The 24,368-nt window shown below is 43.0% G+C and overlaps 1 protein-coding gene across 1 annotated transcript in view; it reads right to left on the bottom strand.

The window, feature by feature from the left end:
• ANXA5 (annexin A5) overlaps nt 1–24,368 on the bottom strand; it is a 309,430-nt gene that overhangs the window by 74,097 nt on the left and 210,965 nt on the right. Inside the window, exon 10 of the mRNA XM_044061534.1 lies at nt 9,300–9,395. Coding sequence (XP_043917469.1) covers nt 9,300–9,395 — 96 coding nt within the window. The remainder of the gene's footprint in view (nt 1–9,299; nt 9,396–24,368) is intronic.

The following is a 24,368-nucleotide window of genomic DNA, read 5'->3' as shown; positions in this document are numbered from 1 at the left end:
CCTCATTAGACCCATTATAGAATACAACGCCCCATTTGGTATGTACCTCTCAAGACATCTGCAACAACTGGAAAGGCCTCAGAAATACCTCACTAAAAGAATCACAGACCTAAAGCAGATGCCCTACGCTGACCGCCTTAAACTCCAGCTATACTCTGTCACATATCATCTACTCAGAGGTGATCTCTGCTTAACAAAAAAGGCCATGTCAAACCCAGAGCTGTTGGACATGCTACACTTAAAGAAATCCCAATCCCTCAGAGCTACATGCTCCAGGGATCTAAACCTTGTCATCAAAACAAACAAAACATGCTGGAGGGATGGGTTCCTGACCCAGAGACTCCCCAGACTCTGGAATAGATTGCCCATACATGTCAAGCAGAGTGCCTCTTTGGACCTCTTCAAGAGGAACCTTAACGATTGGATGGGAGAAAGGAAATTCACCCCAGGGATCACATCAGTCGCCCTGCTAGACAGGGGTCCAGGAAAGTAAATGTGGGAAGAAATAGCCAGGGAATTGTTATGGCTAGGCTTGTATAGGCCCTAGGGCTGATAGCCTAGTACCAACCTATGAACCTATGAACCATCCAGATACAAATATAATGGGAAATTTAGAAGTAAACCACCCCTGTGCTCCACTGAGAGTCTACAATAAAATGAAACTGCTTACTAAAGCATTAAGCAGATCAAGAGACCCAAAGGTCAAAGTGAATGTCAGAAATTTGACTAAAATTAAGACCATCAGATTTCTATTAAAGCAGCCCATGAACTTAGGCTACCACTTGAAGCCATGGACAATTACATTTCCTTCTTTAGTTAGGCAACCAAGAACAGCCACCCAATACTGTACCAAACATGCAAAATGGTACCTGCTAACTGGATACAATGGTATTGTCAACATACTAGCAAATACATTTATTGCAAATTTTACTCCTGAGACTCTCAGAATATCTTAAATCATACCTTCTTCTTTCAGCTTTTCCCGGTTAGGGGTCGCCACAGCGGATCACCTGTCCGCTTATGATTGGCAGTGGAGTTTTACGGTGTTGAGTTGCCAGCCCGGCGCCCAACCTTCCACAGAAGGCACACACACTCACACCTAGGGCCAATTTAGTGTGTCCAATCCACCTACAGCATGTCTTTGGGATGTGGGAAGAAACAGGAGCACCCGGAGGAAACCCACGCGACCACAGGGAGGACATGCAGACCACACAGAAGGCACCCCAGCCATGGATCGAACTGGAGAACCTCTTGCTGTGAGGCAGCAAAGCTAACTGCTGTACCACCATGGCCACCCTGAATATTTTAAATCATACCATCATCACTAAAGATTTACTGGAAGTGCCATTCCAGGACCAAAACACTTCCTTCATGGGACTGGATAATATACCAGGTTGTCTGATAAACTAAATTTGGTGTGGCAGAAAGTACAGTTTTGTACCTACCATAAATGTAGATGTCCGATAGACATGCAACTGCAGTCATAACATGTGGGTTGTCCTGCCTCAGGCAGCCCTCGGTCGGCCGGATTCCAAAGTCTAGGTCCGACGTCGGCTGATGTCGCATTTCTCTCCGACGTCAGAGCGGCTGGAGTACATAAGCATCAGCCGACTCCATTTTCTTCAGTGTTTCTTGCCCCAGATGCCAGGTGCCCTCCAAGGAAGGCTGTAATCAAATTGGAAGACAAAAGCAGGATTCCAAACAAATACATGAGCAATAAAACAAATACACCATAACAGATATCCCCAGCTAAGAGTAAGGGGGATAGGAGTGGACCCTAGGCATAGAGGGGTATGGAGGGAGGGAAAACCCGACTGCAGTTGCATGTCTATCGGACATCTACATTTATGGTAGGTACAAAACTGTACTATGTCCTTCAAGAATGCAACTGCAGTCATAACATGTGGGTAGAATACCATAGCTTAGCTGGGGGAGGAGGTATGCTCTAGGAAAGAGATGGTGTGGCAATCAAACCCTGCAGGACTGCCAAGCAAAGCCTGCTCTGGATCTGGAATATAGAGGGAGATTGTAGTGTTTGGAGAATGTATGCACGGAGCTCCATGTAGCAGCTTCTAGAATGTCCTTTGTAGGCACCCCTCTTAAAATGCTGTAGAGGTGGCTGTAGCTCTGGTGGAATGTGGTCTGACATAGGCTGGAACAGTCTTCCCATGAAAGGAATAACAGAATCTGATGCAATGTCCAATCCATTTAGAAATAGTCTGTTTTGAAATTGCTTTTCCTTGGACTGCAGGGGCGTAAGCTACAAAAAGCTGTTCAGACTTCCTACTGGCCTTGGTTCTGTCCAGGTAGTATCGAAGTTGTCTATGAATGTCCAAGGTATGCAAAAGTCTTTCCCCCTTATTCTCAGGATTGGGGAAGAAAGCAGGCAGATGAATGGCTTGATTTAGAGAAACCCTAGATACCACCTTTGGTATAAAAGTAGGGTTGGTCCTTAATGAAACCCTGTCTCTGTGGAAAATAATAAAGGGTGGTATTGCCATAAGGGCCTGTAGCTCCGAAACCCTTCTTGCTGAGGTAATTGCCAACAGGAAAGCTGTTTTCCATGAGAGAAATTGCAAGTCAACTGAAGCTGCTGGCTCAAAAGGAGGTAGAGTCAGTTTTTCTAAGACAAAATTGAGGTCCCAGGCTGGCACTGGGGCCTTTCTTGGTGGCTTAATGTTCTTGATTCCCCTGAGGAATTGTCTTAGTAAGGGGTGAGAGAAAACAGGGGGATCAGTGTTGTATCTGGCTGAAATAGCAGATGCATGCATCTTTATTGAAGAATATGAGAGGCCGCTCTGCAACATATCTGCCAAATATTCCAAGATGAGTGGGATGTTCAGTAATGATGCATCACGTCCCTTGCTAATTGCTGAATCTTTTCCACTTTGCTAAGTAAACCTTTCTGGTGGATGGTCTTCGAGCCTCTGTTAGTATCCGCTGAACTTCCTTGGAGAGAGATAAGCTGAAGTTATTTATGGGATCTCCCAGGCTGTTAGCTGCAGTGTCTGAAGGTTTGGATGCAGTGTTTCGAAATTGTGTTGAGTCAAAAGTAGAGGCCACTGAGGGAGGGCCCACCTCCTGGTGTGACATATGCTCCGTAGTAGTGGGTACCAGTGTTGTCTTGGCCAATCCGGAGCTATTATGATTCCCTTGGGCTTCTCTGCTTTGATCTTTAGTAATACTGAGGTCATCAGTGGCAGAGGTGGGAATGCATAGATTGCTAGGGAGTTCCAGTTGAATGAAAGGGCATCTATTTTCCAAGCCTTTGGATGGTATGTCCTTGTGCAAAATTTTGGTAGAAGATGATTGAGGTGAGAGGCAAATAGGTCCACTTCTGGCTTGCCCCATGTCGAAGTGAGTTGTCTGAAAGCCTTCGGATGTAACCTCCACTCGTGTGGATCTGTGAAATTCCTGCTTAGGCTGTCCGCCAACACATTGTCTTTTCCTGTAACAAACTGGGATTGTAACTGGATGTTTAGACTCAGTGATTTCTCCCAAAGCTGCATTGTCAGTCTGCAAAAGGGGGTAAGAGTGGGTGCCCCCCTGCTTGTTTATGTACCACATCACAGTGGTGTTGTCTGTCCGTATCATTAAATGGCCTTGCTGGAGTTGGTGTTGAAAAGCCTCGATAGCATGCATTACTGCCAGCATTTCCTTTTGGTTTATATGCAGATGTGTTTCCTTTGGAGACCATTGTCCTTGTATACACCTGCCTTCCATGTGCACCCCCCATCCAAGGTCTGAGGCGTCTGTAGTCATGGTCTGTGTTATCTGTGGTTTTTTGAATGACATACCTGTGTTTTCCTGGCTCACCGAGGCCCACCATAGGAATTCTTTCCTGGCTCATCGAGGCCCACCATAGGAATTCCTTTTGTAGGCATGGAATGAGTGGTATGATTGTCTCCAAGTTGTTGCTGTGTTGAGACCAAATGCTTTTTAGGTACCATTGAAGCTTTCTCATGTGTAGTTTTGCTAATGGAACCAGTAGAATGCAGGATGCCATGTAACCCAGGGCCTGTAGGAATCTCCTTGCAGTCATCTGGGTGAGTTTTGCTAAACCTTTGAAGTATTGAGTTAACTTCTCTTGCTTGTCTTCTGTCAGGTAAGCCATCTGAGAGGCTGTGTCTAGTTTGGCTCCTAAGAAGATTTGCTGGGATGGCTGCAGTCTTGACTTTTGGAAGTTGACTGTGTATCCCAGAGCTTGAAGTAATCGTATGACATAATCCAGGTTTTTTGTCAACATCAATTTGTCGTCCGCTTGTATGAGGCAGTCGTCCAGGTACGGGTAAATTTGTATACCCTGGAGCCTGCAATGAGCAATTACTGAAGCCAGGCATTTTGTAAATACTCTGGGCGCAGTAGATAAGCCAAATGGCAATGCTGAGAATTGATAATGCTCTGGCCCTGCAAGAAATCTGAGGTATCTTCTGCAGCTGTGTCTGATAGGGACATGCAGGTATGCCTCCTTGAGGTCCAGAGTAATCAGCCACGCCTCCTTGAGGTCCAGAGTAATCAGCCATGACTCCTTGCCCAGCATGGGAAGGAGTTGCTGTAGATTCAGCATTTTGAACTTTGGTACTATGAGAAAGGTGTTTAATGCGGACAAGTCCAGTATTGGTCTCCATTGAGATTCTTTTCTTGGAACAAGGAACAGTCTTGAGTAAAACCCCTGTTTTTGTTCTTGTTGTGGAGCTCTTTCTATTGCTTTCATTCGAGTCAGCAGAGTGATTTGCTTGATAGCCTCTGCCCTTTGATGTTGTGGTAGATTTGGCATGCCTTGTTTTCTTGGTAAGGTATGAAAATGAAACCTGTACCCTCGGTCTATAATGTCCAAAATCCATTTGTCCTTTGTCAGTCTGTGCCAGTTTTCTGCAAACAGAGATAATTTCCCACCCAAGGGAGCTTCTAGTTGTTTCCTGGTAGGCGGTAGTAGAGGAAAGTCATTGAGTTTGTGGTTGTTGGGCAGGTGAAACCCCTGCGTCACTTCTTTGGTTTCCTGGCTGCCATTGTCGTCCCCTGTAAGGGCCTCTGTATTGGCCTCTTCCTCGGCCACGTCTGTTCTTACCCCTTTGAAACTTTTCTGGATTAGGAAAGGACCAGTTTTTTGAAGGCCAATTCCTACTGAATCTGGGGGGTTGAACCTGGAGGAAATCTTTCACAGTCTGAACTGATTTTGCTTTTTCTTCGATGGTCTTTAACACATCCTTAGCATTTGCACCAAAAGCTTGTTCTTTTCCAAAGGTGCATCCAGAAGTTTTGCTTTTACATGATCTGGTAGAGGTTGATCTTTTAACCAAGCATGTCTATGCATCACTGCCCCTGTCATAGCTGCCCTACATGAAGCTTCCAGTGCATCATATCCACACTGCAGGAAGTGATTGCTTACTTGCTGAGTGTTATGTACAGCTTCCTGCAAAATCTTCCTGTCTAAAGGATCAGGAGAAGCTAATATTTTTTGTAAATCTTCTAAGAGATAATCCTGATATTGGAACATATGAAAAAGGCAATTTAAAGCTCTCATAGATAAGGTAGTGGATGTGTAAACCTTTTTACCCCATCTCTCTAATGACCTTGCTTCCCTGTTGGAGGGCAAAGGATTTTTTGAGGTGGAGGCTGAAACTCCTTTAGGCCCCTGTGAAATAGTTTCCAAATCAGCAGTATGGGCCCTGAATAAATGGGAATGCATTTTTGGGACCCTGTAATACCTGTCTGGCTTGGCTGGAGCAGGAGGAAGAGAATCAGGGGTAGCACTAGAATCAGAATACAAATCATCCAGAACATCAAGTACAGGAGGAATAGCTAAGGGCCTGTGCTGAGGCTTCTTAAGGAAAGTCCTAGGGCGTTTCCTAGAATCAGAATATTCCTGACCCTGCCACTTGAAATGTTCCCTCATGGTGTGCAGAACTTCCCCAAAAGAAATATCCTCAGGAGGGGAGGCCGAAGGTATGGAATCTTCTGCATCCGAGTCCTCATAGGTCTGGAAGAGCTCTTCCTGGCTATCAGAGTGGACAGAGCCCTCAGAGTCTTCATCTGAAGGAGAAGGGTCAGAGGGTTCAACCCAGGGCCTTTTATCAGGAGGAGGCTGGGATGCTCTCTCAGGATGGGCATGTGAACCTCTGATCATGGAAATTAAATCAGCAGCCATGGACATAATTTGTGTCTCCGGAGTCGGCTGAGGTAAGGATTTGGAAGCAATATGCTTTGTTTTGCTGGCTGCCTTAGCCCTAGTGTAGGCCTTAATAGACATGGCCATAGGAGGCCTGGCAGTTCCACGTGCAGGAGTGACCTTGTCTACAGCAATGGTCTCAGGCATTTCCTCGGTTTCGGTATCCGGAGGAAAGTCTATAACTGGCGGAGTAATATCTGGAATCGGAGTCGTCGGTAATGCGGTGTCTTCGGTTCGGAGCGGTGGAGAGACTGTCTCAGAGGGAACCGGAGCACTCGCGCTAGGTTTTGGCGTGGAGTCGGTGGTAGACGCGGGCCGAGGATGTCGGTCCCGGTCTTTTCGCTTTTTGGGAGTTTGCGATGTCGGAAGATCCGACGGCATGGTGTAAGCAAATTTATCGCCGAAAACTTCAGCGAACTCCACCCGGCGCCTGAGAGTGCGCTTGTTGAAGCGAGCACAGGCTACACAGGCCGAGACGTCGTGGTCTGGGCCCAGGCAAGGGAGGCAGTAAGAGTGGAAATCCTTATGAGGTATTTGTTTACCACAAAAAAGACAATTGTTAACTTTTTCAGTAATTTCTGACATCGGCTGAGGCAAGAAAAGGTCCCCAACGGGTACTTAGCTTTTGATGACTTCGTATCGTAGAATACAGGAGCTGACCGACCGGCACTTGCGAACTGCTTCTGCTTCGGGCACCGCGTGGCAAGAAAGACTGAAGAAAATGGCGTCGGCTGATGCTTATGTACTCCAGCCGCTCTGACGGAGAGAAATGCGACATCAGCCGACGTCGGACCCAGACTTTGGAATCCGGCCGACCGAGGGCTGCCTGAGGCAGGACAACCCACATGTTATGACTGCAGTCGCATTCTTGAAGGACATCCACTCCATAAGCTAATCAACTTGAGCCTAGTTACAGATGTGTTACAAAAGCATAGCACTCAGCATTGCCAATGCTACTATGGACCCCAGATAACAATCACACTGACCATATTGCTTACATTTATCCAAGAAATCTGGACCATCCCCCATGTTAGCACAATTAATAAACTAAAAATCCATTAGAAATAGATCCCTTTGTGGCAAGGCAGATGGCCAAGTTGGTTATGAGACAGAGCCCATATGGCACGAGCAGTATCAGACTATTATGGCAACCAGTGGTGTACCACAAGGCTCAATACTGTGACCACTTTTATTCTATTTTTATTTTTCCAGCTTCTGGACCAAAATCCAGTGCTTCTAGTTTGCAGTTGTCCAGACCGCCAGCAGATGCTCAAGCCCTCCAGCAAGACTTTACACTTACAAACACCTAGTTTACCAAAAATGGGCTCCAATTAAATGCTAAACAGATGCAATTGGTAGACCATCCTTTCCCCAGCATAGATCATAGCCAATACTCCCACTTCAAAATGAAAACTAGGTTAGAGATCACGGAACCTGGGTTGGAATCGCCTCTCCTTTGACCACAATTTTCAGGAAATCCTACTTAGTACAGCTATTTGCCAAAGGAAGATCATCCAGATCTAAAGAGGTCATTGTTCCCTTATATTCAGAACTGATCAGGCTAATTGTAGAATACAACGTCCCCTCTAGGCTACTAAGCATATCGGACAATTGGAATAACTCCAAAGGTTGCCAACTAAGATGACCGCAGGTTTAAAAAACCTTTGCTACCAGAAGACTAGAAGCCCTGTCCCTCTTCATTGTCATAAGGGCTCCTCATAGGGGACCTATGCTTTGCCTTTCATGCATTCACACCCAGTGGTTGCAGGTCTCTTGCATCTTCATAAGAGACAGTCCAACAAATAGCAAAACCCAGGATTTAAAACTTCAGAAATAGATCAAAAATGTGGACAGAGAGACAGACAGAGACAAAATGATAATTATGCACTTTCTTCCCAGTTCTGGAATAGACTCCCTCTGCATATCAAGCAGTGGCATACACATCTTCAAATAAGACCTGGACAGGAGGTATTTCCGCCCCAGACTTGACTGGATTAGCACTCTTTGAAGTAGGATGTACAGTCTAGGGTGGGGAAATAGCAAGGGATAATGGTCACACGACTTCTTTGCCATGAATTTTCCTACAATAACTGTATATTCTTACAACTGCCAGCTGTGAAGCTAGTCAAATTACAAACACATATACAGAAAGCCATATGAAGCTGGCTGGGGAATGCTATTTATGGCATTGTGGTACTGGCTAGTTTCAGTGACTTCATACACTAGTTGAAAGCTATAATATTTAACAGCTACCTTCTTGGAAATCAATAACTGAACATATAAAATGATGAATTATGGCTGGGAAATTATTGCACATTACTCCTTTCTTTGGTTCTTTTCTAGGTCATTATGAAAATGTTCAGCTGCTGGAAAGGGGTTACCAGTTGAAGTATTTCATCTGCAAATATTCATGATTATGCCATAGCTGCAACAGGTTTGGACTTGCTGGGAAATGCAAAATGAATGGACACTTTTCAATTTTAAAAAATGCAGCTGTTGGATTCAACACCACCAAAGGATGACATGCTTAGCCAAGTGATTTGGGAAGTTTACATTAAATGGCTGAAAAAAAAAAATAGGTGGCTTGCTGTCTCAACAGATAGTGTATTTGATTTTTCACTAATCATATCCTGGTAACAACCAGGAAATATTTTATCTTAATACATGAAGAATTACATTACATCATGTTTCTATAAAACTTCTTCCTGTGAAATTAAATGAATATCACTTTCTATAGATTTTGCCATCATATCAGAGTAATGCATCAGAAAATATACCTCAGAAGACCTATCAAGTTTAACCACATTTGCACTATGTAGTTTGCCTCTCCTTCTTAGTTGTGGCCCTAACAGCATTCTTACTCCTTTATCCTGCTGTTTTAAGTAAAGCTATATTGAACATTTCCTGATCCCATTTCTTTTTTTAAGCTATAATTAAGGGAAAGTGAATTTAAGGTCTTCCTAGTGAAGACAACAGAACTACAAAAATGTACTCAAACTCATAGTGTTCTAAAAGCCCTATAGTGGGGTAAATACCGATATCAAGTTAAAGTACAATAAAATACATTAACTCACTAAACTGACAAAACAGAGACTGATAGTACAAGCAAGATACTACTGTAGTTTCTTACCAACGGCTAGCAGCACTTTCTCCATATGCCCAGTAGTTTCACGCTCAATACTCTCTTCAATATGAAAGCCAGCTATTTTCATGTATGCATCAAACACTGAAAAAGAAATTTAGAAAATTAAACAGTTATAATGTTTTGCTGTCAATGCTGCAAAGTGGTAATGCTCAGGAGTGCAGTTTGCAATTGATTTTGCTAGATTAAAGATAATTTGTTAAACTAGTGCATGCAAACTTACAAAACAACAAGGGGGACACAAATAGCATCAATGAACAGATTGGGAGCTGGACAGTTGAGTGAAGACCAACTGTGGAATACAGCACAAGTGATTGATGGGAAGATCCGCTGACAGCCCAGTGCAAGCAAAACACAAAACTTCCATGGCTCAACATAATGATAGAACTAAAAAAATAAATAAATCTGTTAGAAAAGCCCTGCTGGGTGTAAAACGAGCACCCAGGCCTAAAGTATAAGGTGGCCTGGCTAGTCCACTTCTCAGGCTGCTAATCACTCCTCATTACCCATAATGTCCCCATCATTCATCCAGCTCCTGCTGAGAAAGCCTCAAACATAACAGATGTGAAACAGTGCAAGAATCAGAGTCTGCATGAAACTGGTAGATGGAGGGAGACATTTAAACCTGATTGACCTTTTCCAGTTAACCTCAATTTTTATATGTGATAAAGAGGTCCACTGGATGAAAAAAAAGTCCACTACGAGCCCAGGTGGGTGAGCTTACTAGATGAACACATTTTTCACAACTCTGGCCTCAGCTCTGCTCTGTACCCATGAAAAGTCAGATTTTATGTTTTGAAAAGTATTTAATGAGTATTTTATAGAGGCTGAAACATCAACGCTAGGTGCCATGAGAAGCATACAAGTGGATAGTTAAAAACCAATCATGAGAAGTTTTGCTCATTATCCCCTTTGTTTTCTAACCTCTTGGCAAGAGCAGCCTGCTTACCCTAGCTGATGTCTTTTGTGCAGACATAGTATCCCAACAGCCTGCGAGCACTCACAAAACACATGAGAATCTCTCCTCTTAAGGAGTGGTGGGTAGTTTGGGGAGAATACAAAACAGGAGAAAGCCGATTGGCTTATCCATATTTTATTCCTTGGGTCACTAGAGCCGACCAATGTTACGAAGTGCAGGTGACCTGCACAACTGTCTTTCCAAGGCAGCAATACTGTCTTTCCAAGGCAGCAATTTTGGAGGATCAATGGTGTCTTTGCTCCCTTTCCCATATAAAAGGTAGATATCTATCAGGTGGTTGGGTATCCAAGTCTCAGAGCAGTACCCCTGAGAAGGCCCTGAAACCTTCAAGGTGCTAGCAACTGCATGACAGTTATTGACATCTGCTACATGCATCTTAACAGCATAACACCTTAGGCTCAGGTCAGGGTACAATGGCACTTGCAGGACTACAACATTATTATAGATCCCACTGTCTTTGGATGGTCCATTCCAAGAGCCTTTTCCACTTAAGTAGGTTCTCCTGGTAGACAGACTTTCAGAACATGTAAATAGTCACTACACTAGCCTCTTACTTTGAGTAGAAGTGGAGAAGCCATGTAATCAGACATAAGCTATGGGAATTGGGCACCTTCCATGGGCAGCAAGATAAGTTGGAGTCTCCATGGACATGCTAGCAGGTGGGCCAAATGTATTTGAAAAACCTAGGTCAGCCAGCATGGAGTCATTAGAACTATGTTTGCAATGAAGATGCAATTTAATTATAGGTAATGTGAAATGCACAAAGCAGTTACCTGAGCCACTAGAACATCAGAAGTTCTTGCTGTCAACCCAGTGTCAGCATTTATGAGAAATCTTTGAAATACTAACACTAACACGTGGCCTGATTGCTTTCCCAAAAAGCAACACTTCCAAAATGTGCCTTACAGTACTGCTTCCAAGAATAAGTTTTGCAGTTAACAGTGTGTGGCAACACAAATTTCTCTGTTAATGAGCTGGCACACTAGGGAATGTGTGCTGCTGTCAAGAACATGGGAAACTGATTTCTGATTTGCCCCATCCTGACTCATTAGCAGTACAGTGGGTACGAGTGATTGCTATCTGTTAAACGTACCAGCATTGTCAGAGTAAACTGCCATAACCCCAGTGAAAGATCTGTTGCAACACCTGTATCATAAAGATTGCTCACATTATTAGTATATTTACATGTATTCTCCCCCCAACTAAAATTTCTGGTGGTGCAGAGGTTAGCGTGGTCATTTCAAAGCAAAGAGGTTCTCTAGTTTGATTCTCGGCTGGGGTGCCTTCTGTGTGGAGCCTGCATGTCCTCCCTGGACTCACATAGGTTTTTCTCCAGGTGCCCAGTTTCCTCCCCACATTCCAAAGACATACATCTGGAGCATTTCTCCCTGGGTTTCTGCTGAATATGGGCTCTGTCCCAGTCCGACTTTCCTGATAAACAAATGTTAAATAAAAATAAAATAAATATTCACTGTCACCATATCCACTGCTCTCCAAAGTGTTAACGATCAGTCCAGGAGACATCATATCTGCATACCTTTTACAGTGTGACTAGTTGTAAAGCAGAGATGGGAGTATTCCGCTGGGGCCATTAGCAGATGCTCACAGTACAGTGTGTCAATGGTTTCCACCATGAGCTCAAGAGACCTATATTTATCTGCATCTCATCCCAGTGTATACATTGCTTGCAGAATTTTGAATAATTTCTAGAAGTAGAAAGGTTGTGGAGGAAATGGCATTGTTTGAATAGCCCAACACAAGATGATTTCTGGAAACAAATCTTATTATACTGTGGTGGTGGTGCTGCGGTAGCATTGTCACCTCACAGTAAAACACTGTCCTGTTTGAGTCTCAGCTAGACCGTCTTGTGTGTGGAGACGTGCGTGAATGGGCATACCTTTGTTGAAGGCTGTGCATCAGAGCTGGCAACTCTGCACGTAAAAATCTACTTCCAATCATTAGTGGACCAGAGTTCCGCTGTGGCGACCCCTAACTTGGAAAAGCCAAAAGACACAACAACAACAACAAGTCAGTTACCATGAGTCCAAATATTCCCTTTCTAGACTTCTGGAGCAACTATACGCCAGTAACACAAGCAGACAACTGATAAAACAGCTTCAGCCTGGAAGTAAATGAACTCCTGGGATTGCATGGCTATCTTAACATGGTAATAGACATTGGATGTGCTTGTTTTGGATGTTCAATCTCCTCTTAATATTTACAGAAGGACTGAATGAACAGAGTGACCATGTGGAAGGACTTCAGAAGGTGTATTTTTTTTGTATTAGTGAATGTCTAAAATAGATTCATTCATTGCTGTTGTATCAGTCTTGGCTGGCTCTTAAGCATCAGCAAACCCTCCACTTAAGGATCTCTGTCTTGGTTCCAGTGGATTGAGTGGGTTTTCTGAGTAGTCTAAGGCCTTTGTGGTAAAAGTCTGGGTCTGATGTCTGCCCTCTGGCATCCCACAGTAATTGCTTTGCTGCCTGATTGAGTTACATGGATGATGGAGAAGGTAGTTTCTCTAGTTTCCCTTCTGGAAATTGTGAAGAAAGCTACTGAGCTAGAAAAGTCATGGCTTGCAAGGAATAATTTAGATGTGGGCTCCAAGAGAAAAAGCCTCTGGAAATCTGCACTGATGTTGCTAGGTTGAAAGCAAATTTGTCAGTTCAGATGACAACTGTTTCATCACCATCATAAAATGTGATGGGGTGAGTACTGGCACTAGCAAGAAACAAGGAGACATTAGATGTGTGGACAGTCTGTATGCAGACGATGTGGCATTACAGAAGACTATGAACAAAATTTCAGTAAAGGACAGAGAACCGGAATGCAAACTGAAGGCACATGAGATGAAAAGGAGTACAGATAAGGCAGCTGTAATGGTAGTAAATGGGGAAAATCAGAAAATCTGAGAACTAAGATAGAGAGAAAACTAGTGGAACAAGTTAACAGCGTCAAATAGTGTTTGAGAAGGAAACCAGGCATGAGGACTTCAAAGCTAAAATTAGAGGGGCTGCAGCCAAAAGGTACATAGTCTTGAGAACAGTATACAACAATGCTAAAGAAGCTGGAGGATACAAAACAGTGAAGCAACCAGACGTTCGGTGTGGTACAGAAACCTGGGCAGTAAAGGTAGGGAAGTTAAAGAAGCTAGAGGTGGAGATGGACATCTTTACAACTGGAGCTACTTGGGCTTGTGCTATGAAACAGAGAGCAAATTACAGTCTGGTAAACAAGAATTGGAACATACCAGAAGGCAGCAAGAGGAAATGAAGGCATCCAGAAAAGGGATGGATTGTGTGGGAGAAGACCGGAGACCGTCATGCCCGACTTTTGAAGGTAGGACTATGACATTAAATCAAGAGAAACTGTGATAGTTGCCATGACATCCCAAGCCCCCTATGTAGAAAATGAAAAAAGGAGGTTGTCTGGAAAGGTGGAATTGAAGATTCAACTTTAGATGCACTGCTACCTAGTAAAATGGTACAGATACCTAATGGAACCCAACTGATTAGTACAGTATGTAAAATGACCACATTCCTGTATGCAAAACAGGAAGGTATATATACTGTCTTGCATGCATCTATTTCATATTTCAAACCTATTCAGGGAATTTACCTCAAGGTCATTTCAAAACAGGAAAACTTGTTAGCTCGTTAAAATGCAAATTATAAACCGATTGCTACAGAAAATTAAAAGGGGGCATAATTGGGTGTTCACAGATAAATGTTCTCAAAGCATTAATCCTATATAGCTGTTAATCCAGAGCAGCATTCCATGAGGAAATGATGCAAGATCTCTAGAACTACACATTGCTCACTGCTTAGGTGTCCCAACTGCCTACCAAAAAATGGGATATATACGCACATTTGTACAAAGAACAAGTCACCTATTCATGTGAAACAGAGCCCTTCCCCGATACTCTTCAAAACATAATTTGGATCAATGGCTAGGTAATCAAATTCATCCTGGGGTGTCACCTATATCTCTTATGGACAGGGGTAGTCAGTAAAATATCTAAAAGCATAGGCACAAACATAAGCTGTCCTCTAGCCACTAGGTATTGAAATGGGTAAATCCTGTTAATAATGGCTAGGCGTGCAAGGGCTGCTGAGCAGTTAGCTTAGTAAACTCGTATGAACAAGATAGTTTAATGATGTGGAATGCAACATAAAGCAAAATGAGCAGAATGCACACAAGAAAATTGTTCATGTCTATAAAAAACAGCAGTTTTACTTCCAAAAACTTATTCAACATTTCCATACAGGTGCTGCTCATTAACTGGCTTGGGTATGTGGGGGGTGGGGAGATAAACAGGGCCTTCAGAAAAAATACCTAGGAAGATATTAGAAACAGCAACAATAAAGCCCTGTAAACACCTTCCAGGCCTATTTAGAATTATGGTTGGACCAGGGATCAATACATTTAAAATTCTAGCGACTTCCTGTGACGCTGTCACAGTAGCAGCTAGATTCTGGTGCACTGCTCCCTCCTCAGCAATTTTCAGTAGTAACTTACCCTCTGTATTAAACTAGACACCTAGCACTAGTTGCGTGTGTTAGCAACTGCAATTTCCTTTGAAGCATGTATAGCAAAAGGCAACTAAAATGCGTAAAAGTAGTAAAAATCCTATGGCAGCAACTCTACATGTTGAGCAATACATTCGTACAAGAGGGCAGGAAACAAGGCCCCAATCTATAACCGCCTTAATCAGACACGGATAGGAAGATGGATTCATTGAACGAGATGCATAAAACAAACGCCATTCTTGTGGATTACATTTCCCATTCTGTCGCAAGGATAAAAGGCATTGAATCTGCTGCAACAGATCATTCAGATCAGCTGCTTAATCCAGAGTCAGAACTGAAAGGGCTTGCAGAAACTGCTTCAAATCTCAAAATAGAATCAAATATTTGGAGAACAGGATCAATGACTAGTAGGATACATGGTGCAGGAATAGTCAGTCAAGTAAGGGCACCTGAAAATGTAGAAAATAAAAGACTGCACATAAGTGCTAAGTTTTTTGGAATGGGTAGAGATTCCACATCAGGAGTAATTAGTGACTGAAAAAATACATAGGATACCAATTCCTAACAGTAAGAAAAGTACAGTTTTGTACCTACCATAAATGTAGATGTCCGATAGGTATGCATCTGCAGTCATAACATATGGGTTGTCCTGCCTCAGGCAGCCCTTCGGTCGGCCGGATTCCAAAGTCTGGGTCTGGCCTCGGCTGATGTCACACTTTCCCCGACGTCAGAGCATCTGGGGTATAAAAGCATCAGCCAACACCATTTTCCTCAGTTTTTCTTGCCCCAGATGCCAGGTGCCCTCTAGGAAGGCTAAATTTGGATAAATGCTGAAAATTTCCAAACATTTGCAAATTATATACATGTATAAACAAACAAATACACCATAATAGATTCCCCCAGCTAGCTAAAAGAGGGGTAAGCACCCTAGGACTACCACAGAGGGGAAGGAGGGAGGGCAATCCTGACTGCAGATGCATACCTATCGGACATCTACATTTATGGTAGGTACAAAACTGTACTATGTCCTTCAAGGATGCATCTGCAGTCATAACATATGGGTAGAATACCATAGCCAATCTGGGGGAGGAGGTACTAAGAAAAGGATGGTATAGTTAAGATCCCCTGCAGGACTGCAGTTGCAAACCCTGCTCTGGATCTAGAGTATAAAGGTAGATTGTAATGCTTGGCAAATGTATGCACGGAGCTCCAAGTAGCAGCTTCTAAAATGTCCTTGGTAGCCACCCCCCATAGGAAGGCTGTAGTGGTGGCCGTGGCCCTTGTGGAGTGAGGCCTGATATTTTCAGGAACTGTCTTTCCATGAAAGGAGTAGCAAAAGCGAATGCAATTTCCTATCCATTTTGAAATTGTCTGTTTGGAAATTGCTCTTCCTTGCACCCCAGTTGCATATGCTACAAAAAGATGGTCAGTTTTTCTGCTAGTTTTTGTTCTGTCCAAGTAGTAGCGTAGTTGTCTGTGTATATCCAGGGTGTGCAAAAGTTTTCCCCCTCTATTCTGTGGATTAGGGAAGAACGTAGGCAAGTGAATAGCTTGGTTCAAGGATACTCTAGATACCACCTTTTGCATAAAAGTAGGATTGGTTCTTAGTGACACTCTGTCCTGGTGGAAAATAATAAAAGGCTGCACTGCCATTAATGCTTGTAACTCAGATACTCTTCTTGCTGAAGTGATTGCCAGAAGGAATGCAGTTTTCCAAGATAGAAACTTTAGATCCGCTGATGCTGCTGGTTCAAAAGGAGGTAGTGTCAATTTATCCAGCACAAAGTTGAGATCCCAGGCAGGTAGAGGGGGTCTTCTTGGAGGTTTAATATTTTTTATCCCTCTCAGAAATTATCTGAGGAGAGGGTGTGAGAAGATAGGTGGATCCACATTGTATTCTGCTGAGATTGCTGAAGCATGAATCTTAATGGAAGAATAGGACAGGCCATTGTGGAACAATTCTGCTAAGTATTCCAGGATATGTGTTAGGTTTGCCACTGTGACATCCGTGCCCTTTGATGTGCTCCAAATGAGAAATCTCTTCCATTTAGCTGAGTATGTCTTCCTTGTGGAAGGCCTGCAAGCCTCCAGGATAATGTCCTTCACCCTCTGAGATAAAACAGTTTGATTGGGGTTTAAGGAATTTTCCAGGCAGTTAGCTGCAATGTTTTCAAGTTGGGATGCAGGGTCTTGAAATTGTTCTGCGTCAGAAGAAGAGGCCATAGGGGGAGAGGCCATGATTTTGCCTGAGACATGCTTCTCAATAATGAATATCAGTGTTGTCTTGGCCAGTCCGGAGCTATTAGTATCACTTTTGGCTGTTCCTCCCTGATCTTCAGTAGAACCTTGTACATCAATGGGAGAGGTGGGAAGGCATATACTGTTAGGGCATTCCAGCTGAAAGAGAGAGAGTCCACCCTCCAAGCTTGTGGGTGGTATGTCCTTGAGCAGAATGTCTTCAGTTGGTGGTTGAGTGGGGAGGCGAACAGATCTATTCTCTGGCATTCCCCATGTCTTTGTTATGAGTTTGAAGATGTCTGGATGCAGCATCCATTCGTGTGCATCCATGGTAGTTCTGCTTAAGCTGTCTGCTAGTGCATTTTCTTTTCCTGGTACGAATTGGGCCTGCAGCTGGATATTGAGATTCAGGCATAGATTCCACAGATTCATAGCCATCCGGCATAGAGGGTAGGAATATGTGCCTCCCTGTTTATGTACCACATGACCGTTGTGCTGTCTGTCCTTATTAACAGATGTCCTTGTTGGAGGAAGGGTCTGAATGCCTCGATTGCATGCCTCACTGCCAGCATTTCCTTTTGGTTTATGTGCATGCTTAGCTGCCCTTGAGGCCATAGGACTTGGATACATTTGTCCTCCATGTGTGCTCCCCATCCTCGGTCTGAAGCGTCCGTGGTGATGGTCTGCCTTGTTTTTGGTTTGTTGAAAGGCAACCCTCTGTTGGGCTGGCAGGCCTGAGCCCACCACAGGAATTCTTTTTGAAGGCATGGAATGATTGGTATCATGGTTTCTAAACTGTGACTGTGTTGAGACCATACACTCCTTAGGTACCATTGTAATTTCCTCATATGCAGCCTGGCATGTGGGATTAAAATTATGCAAGATGCCATGTAACCCAGGGCCTGCAGGACTTTCCTTGCAGTAAGCTGAGTTTGTCTTGACAGAGCCATGAAGTAATCTGGATGTTGTTTTTGTTTTTCTTCTGTGAGAAAAGCCATCTGGGTGATTGTGTCCAGATCTGCACCCAGAAAGGTTATCCTTTGGGATGGTAGTAGTCTTGACTTTTGGATGTTGACTGTGTATCCCAAGGTCTGTAGCAGGTGTATGGCATAGGCCAAGTCCCTTAACAATTTTTTCTTGTTGTCCGCTTGTATTAGGCAGTCGTCCAGGTATGGATAAATTTGAATTCCCTGAAGTCTGCAATGTGCAATTACTGATGCCAGGCATTTCGTGAATACTCTGGGTGCAGTAGATAAGCCAAAGGGCAATGCTGAGAATTGATAATGCTCTGATCCTGCAAGAAATCTGAGGTGTCTTCTGCAATTTAGTCGGATAGGGACGTGCAGGTATGCCTCCTTGAGATCTAGAGTCACCAGCCAAGACTCCTTGCCCAACATGGGAAGAAGTTGCTGTAGGGTCAACATTTTGAATTTTGACACAATGAGATAAGTGTTCAATGCGGACAGGTCGAGAATAGGCCTCCATTGGCTTTCTTTTCTTGGTACAAGGAATAGTCTGGAGTAAAATCCTTGGCCTTGTTCTGAACATGGTACCTTTTCTATGGCTTTCATCTGAAGTAAATTGCTGATTTGTCTTAAAGCCTCTGCCTTCTGATCTGGTGGAAGGTTTGGCATTCCGCTTCTTTTTGGCAAAGTGTGGAAGTGAAACCTGTATCCTTTGTCTATTATTTGCAATGTCCATGTATCCTTTGTAATGCAATGCCAGTTTGAGAATAAAGCCAGCTTTCTGCCCAAGGGTGCTTCCAGTTGATCCCTGGTAGGCGGAATCAGAGTCAAGTCATTGGGTCTGTCCTGTAGTAGTGGTTGTAGTTGTAGCAGTTGCACTACTCCTCTGGTTGGCAGGCTGCCACTGACGGCCTCTGTAGGAGCCCTTCGATTGACCTCTGTCTCTAGGGCGCCTGTTCCTGCCTCTCTGGGCTCTGGTAGAGTCTGGAAAGGACCAATTCTTTGTAGGCCAGTTTCTGCTGAACCTCGGTGGTTGAACCTGCAGGAAATCTTTAACTGTTTGCACAGATTTTGCTTTTTCTTCAACCTTTTTTAGAATCTCCTGTGCAGGGGAGCCAAATAAATTTTGTTTCTCCATTGGAGCATCGAGGAGTTTAGCTTTGACATGGTCTGGCAAAGATTGCTCCTTCAGCCAGGCATGCCTACGAATAACTGCCCCAGTCATAGCTGATCTAAATGAAGCCTCCAGTGCATCATAGCCACATTTTAAAAAATGGTTACTAACCTGTTGTGAGTTATGTACCAAATCCTGAAGGGATTTACGGTCTAAGGGTTCAGGAGAAGAAAGTTTCTTATTCAGTTGATCTAACAAAAACTCTTGGTACTGTATCATATGGAATTGACAGTTTAATGCCCTGGCAGAAAGAGTTGCAGATGTATACACCTTTTTTCCCCATCTCTCTAAAGCTCTAGACTCTCTTTCAGAGGGTAGGGGATTTTTGGCAGTAGCGGCTGCAACCCCTTTAGGGCCCTGAGAAATAGTTTCTGGGTCTGCAGCATGGGCTTTATACAGATGGAAATGAGAATCCGGGACCCTGTAATATCTGTCAGGTTTGGCAGGGGCTGGAGGAAGAGAATCAGGGGCTGTACTGACATCATTGTACACATCATCAATTACATTTAGAACAGGAGGTATAGCTAAGGGCCTATGCTGAGGCAAATGCAAAAAGGTCCTTAATCTTTTTCTAGAATCAGAGAAATCCTGACCTTGCCATTGAAAGTGCTCTCTCATGGAGTGTAAAGTCTCCCCAAAGGAAAATTCTTCAGGAGGGGCCTTGAAGGGATAGATTCCTCTGCATCTGAATCCTCATAAGGCGAGTAAGCCCCTTCCTGGTGGTCTGACAAGTCAGATCCATCGGTGGAGTAATCTGAGGAGTGAGGTTCAGAGGGTTCAGTCCTGGGCCTTTTGTCTGGAGGAGGTTGAGAGGCCCTGTCTGGGTGAGGTTGTGAACCCCTAATTAAGGAGATAAGGTCCTCAGCAAGGCTAAGGATCTGTGAACTAGAGGAAGGCCTCTGGGATGTAGATTTGGCAGGCAAAGCTTTTGAAAGTTTGGCAGCTTTAGCCCTGGAAAAGGCCTTAATAGACATAGAAGCTGGGGGCCTAGCTGCCCCACGTGCAGGGGTAGAAATGTCCAAAGGTATGGTGTTGGACAATTCCTGAACACTAGCTTCTGTAGGGAGTTCTGAAGCTGACTCAGCCGGGGCCTCTCGGGCCTCGGTGGTCGGAAGTATGGTTTCGGTTGAAGGAATCGCCGTGGAGTGTCGGTCCTTTTCCTTGCGTTTTTTGACCGTATGCAAAGTCGGAGTCTCCGACGGCATTTTATAAGCAAAAGCGGCTCCAAAAAATTCCTCTGCAAACTCTGACCGATGTCTAAGAGTTCGTCGGTTGAAGGAGGCACAGGATAAACAGGCTGATACGTCGTGGTCTGGGCCTAAGCAAGGAAGGCAGTAAGAATGGAAATCCTTATGAGGTATTTGTTTCCCACAAGTTAAACAATTTACTTTGCCTGACATCGGCTGAGGCAAGAAAGAGTCCCCAATGGGGTACTTAGCTTTTTTTCGAAGTCTTCGGTAGCTGAAATCTCTGGATCTGACCGACCGGCACTTGCGAACAGCTTCTGCTTCGGGCACCGCGCAGCAAGAAAGACTGGGGAAAATGGCGTTGGCTGATGCTTTTATACCCCAGATGCTCTGACGTCGGGGAAAGTGCGACAGCCGAGGCCAGACCCAGACTTTGGAATCCGGCCGACTGAAGGGCTGCCTGAGGCAGGACAACCCATATGTTATGACTGCAGATGCATCCTTGAAGGACATCCCATCCTTCAACTGGTTCCGATTCTTTTATTGCATAATTAAAAAAATTAAAGTAAGTGTTATGGTGGTTGCAGCTCCTGGGAAATTTCTTAACAGAACATTGTGGTATTTTTATTGAATGAGATTACTGATCAGAAGTTATACAATAGTGGGCTGAATTTTAACCATCCATAAAAGATCGCTTGTCAGAATGATGGAAACATAACTTACCCAAGTGTTTTGAAAGTGCTGCCTGGTGGTTTTGCCTTTTTTGCTTCGACTGAGGAAGCCTCAAAAAAGCTGCAACAGTCTTCTTCAGTCAGCAATTCAAAGTCAATGGGATCAGCTCAAGTTTAAACTCTTCCTCCAAGTGGCCTTTAGATTCTTTTCTAGTCCCCAACAGATGATGCATCACTAGTTAGAGCCACATAAGTGGCTGCCTGCTCTGCCACTAAACTCCTCATGGGGACTATTTCAGTTACTCTAAATTTGCACACATAGCAGCTGATCAATTGTTGCTCAAGTATTCTTTATGGACTGAGATTAAATATTAACATAGATCCTTTGTTAATTTGGAAGGTTTATTTGTGATATTTGTGATATTGTACGGTGAAGAGGGATGCTTTTGTAGTTTGGTAAGGGGGGCTTGGTTATGTAGACAGTTTGGGTATAGTGCAGGGAGTTATTTCTAGTCAATGGATCTAGTATTAACATCTTTGGGTACAGTGCAGGAAGTAATTTCTAATCAGTGAATCAACCTTATTCAAAATCACTGTATAATGCCCTCAGTTCAGTAGTTTAACTCCTTTTGCACTGGATATTTCTCTACCAGTTAGTTACATACATAATGTAGCAACTCAGAAATTTAATGAGAAGGTTATTGTCCCAGAATGTTACGGCCTTGTTGACAAATAAGCGTAGGAACATTTTTTTCATATATTTAAAATCAGCAGGATCCAATTTGTTTACAAGAAACCCACTTGGCTCAAGAAGTAATGTTATTATCAGGGGGAGGTATTCCAATGGTTACTTCACAGTTTTTAAACAAGGCCATAAACAGGGGGTAATAACTTTAGTCAGAAACAACTTACCTTTTCAAGTGTTGAATTAGATATGGATGACCAGGGCACATTTTTACTTCTAAAAGGCAGACTATATAATATAGATTTCACGTTAGTAAATGCTCATCTCCCTCCTGCCACACCAATAAAAGAAATTTCTTATCTACCTAGGGATTTCATATCATCTCTGTGGAGAACCATCATGTGGGTAGGAGACTGGAATAATACTATTTCTCCAACTGAGGTCTCCTTGGAACCTAAGAAAGCTTATCAATTACCAGTGGGGAAAATTCTTTAAGAAACTAATTTCCAGGTTTGGCTCGGTAGCCGTTTCATTAATTTTACCTTCTAATACTTGCATCTACTGTTCACACAGCTCAAAAGTATTTTCTAGAATTGCAATCCATAAGAATCTGTCCAGTTTAAGTCAAAGACCATGCTTTGTTATTATTACCTTTGTAAATTTCCTGTTACTTTTTATGCAGGAAGAGTGAAAATTAACCTGCAGCCATTTAAGAGCAAGATAGTCACATAACTTCCTTTTTTCAGTAAATTGGGCACCGATCTCCAGTTTGGACACATTTTTCTGTTGCTTGAAGGAGTTAAAAGAAGAAACTTTTTATGTTATTTATATACTTATTCAAAGGACATTAAGCAAAAAGATTTACCTCCAAGGTACAGGCTGCCAAAGAAATAAAACTGGAAATGAGTAGCAGTATCTCAGCACTGGAACAGGGGTTTGAAGCCTGTGAAAAGAACTATTTTTGATTTACAAAACAGAACAGGCTTATAAAGCCTCTTTGAAACTTTTGACAGACCCCCTCCAGAGCCAGATTTTTTGCAGCACATCTGAGGAAACAGGAAATTGAAAGGAAAACAGACAAATTAAATAACAGAACTGGTGTACAGAGTACGTTGACCTGGCTAGAATTAAGGTTTTTATCAACTTTTATTTCCAGTTGTATTCAAAGGTAGGGGCATATCTCTCCGCCTCTTACTGCAAGAAATCTGGACAAAGCCTGACATAATGGGAGAACAAAGGCCAAAAATGGGGACACATTTTAAATATTGCTCTTATAATCCTAGAATAGATTTGTGTTAGCATGCATTTTCTAAGGATAAGAAATCTGAAACTCAAATGCATATTATTTAGTGACTTTAATGCTTAGTTCATCCCAGCGATTTGTCAAAAGACACACTTTTTATGAGGAACAGACCAAAAATGAAGTAAAACCTCAACATTTTGCAAAAAAATCTGTAGTCGAGAGGCACGGGCAAGGGAGTTATCGCCTTTACCTCAGGGTATACTAAACTTCATAGGGACTACTCCAATAAAACTTACTTCAGATGAAGCGGATAGTCTGATTGCTCCCATTTTCCCTCAGAAAGTCTTAAATACAGTGTCACTACTTTCCACTGGAAACATCCCTGGTTCAGATGGCATACTCGTATTAGTAGGGAAAGGCTGATTTTGTACAGGATTTTTCTAAATTATGTAATTTGCTGCCTTCATCCTGGAATGAAGCCATTATAACTGTAATCCTGAAACCAAGTAAGGGTCCTGTCCCTTCCTTCATCCTACAGGCCCTTATCAATTTTAAACCATGATTATATATTGTATGTCTATCCTAGCTTGTAGGTTGGCTGCCCTCCTTGATCTAAATGGATTAATTTAAGAATCAGGCTTTATACAGGGTGGAACTACATTTGATAAGGTTGTTTTAGTCTAGTTGAGAATGCATAGCCCTTGTACCAGTTACTTCTAGTTAGTTTTGATGCTGAAAAAGCATTTGACATTTACCTGGGATAATGTTTGGGAAATGTTAGAGTACTGAAGTTTTCCTTCTCTTTTATTAATGTTAGACAGTCCATGTAAATCGGTAGTTCAGTCATCTTGCAGATCAATAGGTCACTTTCCAACTTTTTCCTCATTATGAGGGGGACTAGGCAGGGATCAGGGTTCATAATTCTCCTGTACTAGGCTAAATCACCACCATGCATGGATGATTTATTAGTATATTTATCCAATCCAGAAGACCACTTGCCAGCACTCTTTCAAGAAATCTAGTTTTTTTTAATTACATACCAGGTTATAACATTAAATTACACAACTAAAACGTTAAGACTTAACTTCATCCAGTCCTTTCAAATATTAGCCAGATTCCCTATTTTACAAAATTCTAATATTCTTTGTTTACGTAAATTTCAGGCAGACACTTATGACAATCTCATTATTAGAATAAGGTATTATTATGATGAGTGGTGTTTTTCTTATACCCAAGCATTCCCCAGAAAACAAAACTGCAATTTCCTGATTTAGTCTTCCCTTAATCTTGTACATGACAAGCAATTTTGGTTATTCCTCCTGCCCAATATTGGACAAGCCCACAAAACTAACCTTAGGTATTTCATTTGGGAGTAAAAAAGGC

The sequence above is a fragment of the Protopterus annectens genome, chromosome 2.part0 (assembly GCF_019279795.1).
Source record: "Protopterus annectens isolate FY-2018-M chromosome 2.part0, PAN1.0, whole genome shotgun sequence".
NCBI lineage: Eukaryota > Metazoa > Chordata > Ceratodontiformes > Protopteridae > Protopterus > Protopterus annectens.
The sequence above is the reverse complement of the archived record's forward strand: the minus strand, read 5'-3'. Positions and strand labels throughout refer to the sequence as shown.